Source organism: Merops nubicus, unplaced genomic scaffold, assembly GCF_000691845.1.
Source record: "Merops nubicus isolate BGI_N331 unplaced genomic scaffold, ASM69184v1 scaffold16826, whole genome shotgun sequence".
NCBI lineage: Eukaryota > Metazoa > Chordata > Aves > Coraciiformes > Meropidae > Merops > Merops nubicus.
In genome coordinates this window covers 65,897-71,896 of record NW_008617217.1, presented here as the reverse complement: position 1 = coordinate 71,896, position 6,000 = coordinate 65,897, and the positions used below count along the sequence as shown (strand labels likewise).

Below are 6,000 nucleotides of genomic sequence, written 5' to 3'. Positions count from 1 at the left end.
TGAAAGCAGAAGAGGACGCAGTATTTGAGGTGGGGTCTCACAAGAGCAGAGTAAACACACTCTTGCTGTATCAACCCCTACTTCTAAACCCATTTCCCAGCAGATTAGCTGCTTATGATTCCATACATCCAAAAATGAACGTGATGCTAAAGGTATTTTTAGGCCCAGGGAAGAGCTGCCCTTTAGCAGGAAGCCCTCCATACACCCAGTAAGTACTTTAACCCTTTCTCTCTATAATCTGACAGCTCGTTGTTTCACTGTCAAAATGAAAATAAGCTCTTTTTACAAAATAGCATTGGAAAACAGATTTTAACACCAATACACAGGAGCTTCTTTTGCTGGTAGTATCATAATACACACTACTACTTGCTCTTAATGTTGAGATTCTCTATCTGACCCTATATTCGTTAGAAGAGTTTATGATTCAACACAATTTAATCAGTGAAATTTGGGCAGCATCACAAATGGATCGCTCCTTTCTCTTGAGCTACATACAGGAGCATTTCTGTAGAGTATAAAAATACACATCAGCCAAAAATTACCACCTTTGGTGTCAAGTAGCAAATGCTGATGGGATCTCTAAAAAAAACCATAAGAACTTGAAAATATGAAATAGGCATGAGCATCGCCTTGGTATTGTGGCATAACAGATACTGCATAAAGGTTAGTACAGTTTTAAGGGACTGTTTTTTTCTCCTCCCACTTTATACACTACGCTGAGCTCCTCTTTCATGAACTGTAACATGGAATTTATTGTCCTCATATTTCCAGTTTGTACTAAACCATAGCTCAGGTAACAACAGTAAAAATAAATCATAGCAGAGGTAATAGTCCAAATCACATCAGATTCTGACACTGAAGGAGAGGCTGGACTGAAGGAAACAAAACTATTTCCAAGTCAAGGCTCTCTCAGCTCTAAGAGTAGGACCAGTTCACACCATTTCAGCTTGATTTATCCTGCACTTTTTTTAAGCGTAGTTCTTCTGGTTTGCTTACAACTGAGACATTTCCTTTTAAAAGGTGTTTGTAGAATGCCTTCACCATCCTGACTTCTATTTTATTACTCAAGGAGTTTGGATATAAAATTCTGAATTATTTGAAAGCAGGAGATACTGAAAAGCTCATTCCACAGTTGATGCATGAACCTTATCAGGTTGCTTAGAAAGGTCTGCCTTTGCAGCAGAAAGGCTTCCTCCAAATCTGGCAAGCATGGAATTGTTCTCTAAACACAGCTTCTCTTCATCCATGAAGGCTAGATGGCTTTCTTCCCATCTCTTGTATCTATATTTGAAACTGGTATTTTTTTAATCTGTATTCATTATCTACAGGGTAGGATTTGATTTCCATATTCTTTGAAATTCATGTTGTCTACATTCACACCTCTAGCCACATAAATTCCCTCCTGTCTATGTGGACACTAACCTGACCTCTTGCAGACTCATGGCTGCAGATGAATCTCTCAGGACACACTAATTTCTCTGGAGGACAACAGCAAGACCCATCACAGCGAGATGTGACAATACAGGTGACAAGGAGACACCAGTTTCACCCAGTGTCCTCGGAAAGATAAAGGCCATGAAACGAAACAAAGTCACTTTTAAACAGAGAAGAATGGCAATTGCTTTAACTATGGCCTGAGTCTTTCAGAATCTTTGCTTTATAATTCAGAATTTAGTATCCAGTATTACAAATATCCAATTGTATCAATATATTTATGTCTAATCTAATTTAGAATGCTATGTCCAAAAAACCCAACAGTAATACTACAGAAGTCCAGCCAGTCAGGACACAAGGAGCAGCTGTATCTTTCTATATCACACCTTCTAAAAGGACAGAGACTTGATTGAGTTGCCTATGCTGGCACTAAAAGCCCCAGCAGCTAATCCCTCACCCAACTTTCTACCTGACTGCAAAGCTCCAAGTGCCAGTTGCCAGCCAAACACCAAGTCAGCAACTACTGACCTTTAATCCATACCTGCCTGCGGGAGAGCTTTGGGCAGCAGGCCACCACCCAGAGAAAGGACACAGATTTGGGACACTGCAAGCGACCTACACACAGAGCAACTTGGGACAGCTACGAAACAAGATGGACAAGAAGTGGAGTGGTGTGTGTAGAGCAGGTTCCGTGGATGATGGTTATTTCTGCTCTTCTCACTCAAGTCAGTTCTCAAAGCTGGACTTTCCACATGAGCATTTCAAAAGGCCAGTACTGGAGTAGTAAATTAAAAAGCTAAAATCTGTGTCAGCACTTCTCTTTTTTTGTGAGGATATATATTTCTCAGAAAGTACCTGCAACGTGATTGGCAAAATGACAAATTAAATCTTAGTCACTTCAGAAATCAGATTTTTCTCAATACAGTATTCTTATGTTCAGCCATTTCACCATGGAAGTTTTGCTTGGCCCCAGGTCTCTTATCATTGGCAAGAAAACTGCTGTCAAGAACCAAAGAAAACAAACTGATTGAAGCATGCACTTTCTCCTAGGGCTTGAGTCTTTGTAGATAACAATAAAAAAAGACTACAACTGAAATACTTGTTCAAAGTTTAGAAGCAATGCAAGCAGCATAAATTCTCTTGAGGGATACTTAAATTTGTCTGCATTATGAGAATGGAAGAGGAAAGTTTCAACAACTGCCTGTTGGTTACTACCACAACAGTCACAGGCTCTTTTTGGCACAGGAGGCTGTCAAGGAAGCTCAGAAAACTGCTCTGTACTTTTAAAGGTACACACTTAAATGGCAAAAAGAAAACCAGAGCTCCAGTTAAAGGAAGCCACACAAACGTGAGCAACTCACCAGTGTTCTCTGGCATAGAAGCTTGATCAGTATTTCTCTCCTTCTTGAAGGAAATATTTCCAAACTGTAGCACTGAAGACACCACTTTCAGCATTGCTGTGTTAACAAAAGACACATGCATCAGTTTAATTGAAGGCAGCTCAGCTTAACAAATTTTCCTTCTGTTACTTGTGTCACGTTCCCTTCAAATTCAAAGTATGAGCTGAGAAAGGAGAGAAAGTTTGCACTGTGCTTTTTGGGCAATGCCTTTAATTCAATTCTAGCTCGTATTCAGCAAACATTTGCTGCAGGCTATCAAGATACCAAAACAACATTAAATTCAGTGATATTAAACTAGCAAATGTGAGTTAAAAAAAGCATACTTTAAAAATCCAGAAGGTTCAGAAACTTACACAAGATCTCATCATGTGAAAATCCCATGATATGCATGGCTTCCATAGTCTCCTGAAAGTTATCCTTGTCTTGTTGCCCAGGAATGGGGATGTAGCCATTGGATAAAAATCTGTAGTTGTTAAATCCTTCGAGCAGCAAGTCAGCTGTATTAGGGGAAGAGACAGAAAAATAAGCTAAAGAAATGCTGTTCACATCCACCTGTATCTCTGTGCTCACTAAACACTCAGACTGTGCTTTATAAATTAGTTCCTCAGATAGAGTGACAAGCCATTCTACCAGCTTCTGCAAGTCTAGGTGAGTGAGCGTACCTTAGAAGCTGACGCCAGATTCCCAGATGTAACGTAGATAACAATGTACATTAGCTATTTAATGCACTAAGCCTGCAAACAGAACATCCCCAACTCAGGTCTAGAATAATCTCAAATCCCTATTTGGAATATCCTAGAAGAAGTTATCTTTATCGAAAGGTAACAGATACAGGCAGAAATGGAGCTGGGTATTGGTGATTAGCCACAGCAAGGATGCTAAACAACTGTTTAATACAGAAGGAGAGAGAGAATCATCTCTTCGAAGTCTGTATCTTCATACAGTTTCACTTATCACAACACAACGTAACTCCTCAGTTACCAGAGAAAAATAAAGAGCAGAAGACAACCAAGGGCTGCAGAAAGCCACAGGGTTTCATTGTGTTTTGTGCTCCTCTACCCAGTTTGAAGGTGTGGTCCAGCATGGGGCTGTCACTGCTGACCAGGTTTATCCACCAGTTGGGAGCTCTGCACTTCCTAGCCAGTGACTCCCAAATAGCTCAAAGGCGACTGTTTTAACACTGAAGTCACAAACGTGACACGCAGAAGGAACAGGTTTGTTACATGAGGTTCTCAACTTACACTTCAGGTGCTCTCCTGCTCCAGCCAGCAGCTGATAGAAGATATGAAACGTCCGCTCGTCTTTAGCCTGACGAACAGCACGAGACTTTTCCAACAAGTCTGATTAGAACTAGTCAAGGATCTTCTACAATTTTTGGTTAAAATCATCCAAACAAACCTTTCAAAGCAGGCTGTAGAGTTACTTTAAGACCAAGTAGATTTTCCATAGTAATGGCAGGTCTATGTCCAATACCAACTTTTAGTAGTTTTAAACATGAGATTTCAGATTCAGACTGGTAGAAGCCCCCACTGAACTTCAGCAAACTCATTTCCTGCACATTTCCCTGACACATGCAGCTGACAATTGTTTGTGAGAGATCAGCTGAAGTCCAAGTGAGAGAAGGCGCTGGCCACTGGTTTTCCATCACTTCTACTAAGAACATCACTGAACCTTTCATACCAAAAACCCAGCAGCTGCTCAACTCCAAAGCACTTTATTTCAAGTGCATTCGTAATTTCTTTCAAGCATTGCATATTTCCACACAACCTGCACAGCCTTTAAAGAGCTTCCAAATTCAATTCGTGCAGCAGAGAATGACTAAAAAGCTGCCTTAAACTGCAATGTTATTTCAGTTTTTATTTCTTGACATTCCATATTTGAAAACAAACATGGGGCAGGGATTTGAAATGACACAGGTTTCAAGCAAAGATGAACTCTCGTGACAAATAAGAAATTCCCTAGGAGTTAAGTCCTTCACAAAGCTCTAGGCAAAATAATGAATCTGATCTTTCATAGAAGCACAAACTGCCTTCATTCCTGTGCTGCACTGAATGAAAAATATCATTTATCATTAAAGCAGATTTTGAGGGAATATAGATCTTGCCCAGCCTTATTGGGAAATGATATTTTGTGACTGTTCCAAACATTCAATGCAATTAAAATTAGCAGTTTCAGTCACAGCAACAGAATGAAAGCTTATACCGCTGCATTGTTTATGATTAATACTCACATGATATTGTTTACTAAGACTTCTGGTTTCATAATTTTATGGCCACCCTATTGCTATTCCCCCAGAAAACAGGCTAAAAAAAAGTCTACTAAAAAATTACACATATGTAAAGAAAACAAGTTTAGAGAAGGGCTTTCAGGGCAAGTATTTTCACTTGTTCTCACGCAATCATAAATAAAAATGAACCTTTGCGTTAAAACTGAATTAGGCTGCAAGTAGGTCTGGTGTTACTGCACTTGCGCTGGGATCTAGATGAGCTCAGGAAACAGAAGTTGTCCCAGCACTTCCAGCTCCATCACTCTAATGAGCACCAACCTCCTTCCAGTGCCAAGCAGCTTCTGCAGTGCTGATGAGAGCAGAACCAAGCGCCTGGCACGACACGGGAGCTCAGCTTCTGATTAGGAAGGAGTTTTTTTTTTTCCTATAGATGTTCATAGAGCAAGCACAATTTAAATGCTTTCCTTATTTAATGCAACCTGGTTTTAAGGCTGGTCTGAAAATCCAGCAGATTTCAGAAGGCTAAATTTAGGAGCATCCAATTTCTAAGCATAAGGACGCACACTGACTTTGTGATACTTGATGGGCTAGTTTGAAACAAAGGAAGGGATGGACGTTGTCAAAGGAATGCAGAAACATGGTAACCTCTCACTGCATTCCAGGGAATTCTAGGGTTAAAGGCAAAATAAATCAGGAAATTTGCATTTTACAGGGCATGAAGTAGGATACATGTCTCAATGTTGGCCCCAACAATATAACCGGTAACATCGAAGTTAATCCTAATGAACTTGCCCTGCAAAGAAAAGAAATTTTTGTAAATACTAATTACATTTTTATGACAATAATGCTGTCTATAAACCCCCATAATCCCACTTGCATTCAAACAATAAGCATTTCACACACACTCAAATGAAATCTTTTCCCTTCAGTGTGCTCAGC

At 39.9% G+C, this 6,000-nt stretch overlaps 1 protein-coding gene across 4 annotated transcripts in view; it reads right to left on the bottom strand.

The window, feature by feature from the left end:
* Positions 1 to 6,000, bottom strand: part of MYH10 (myosin, heavy chain 10, non-muscle) — a 101,233-nt gene that overhangs the window by 31,625 nt on the left and 63,608 nt on the right. For all 4 annotated transcript variants that reach the window (XM_008943085.1, XM_008943087.1, XM_008943086.1 and 1 more), the window contains 4 exons: positions 5,791 to 5,854; positions 4,076 to 4,174; positions 3,188 to 3,331; positions 2,796 to 2,891 (listed from right to left, as the gene is read on the bottom strand). In XM_008943085.1, the coding sequence (XP_008941333.1) occupies positions 2,796 to 2,891; positions 3,188 to 3,331; positions 4,076 to 4,174; positions 5,791 to 5,854 (403 nt within the window). The remainder of the gene's footprint in view (positions 1 to 2,795; positions 2,892 to 3,187; positions 3,332 to 4,075; positions 4,175 to 5,790; positions 5,855 to 6,000) is intronic.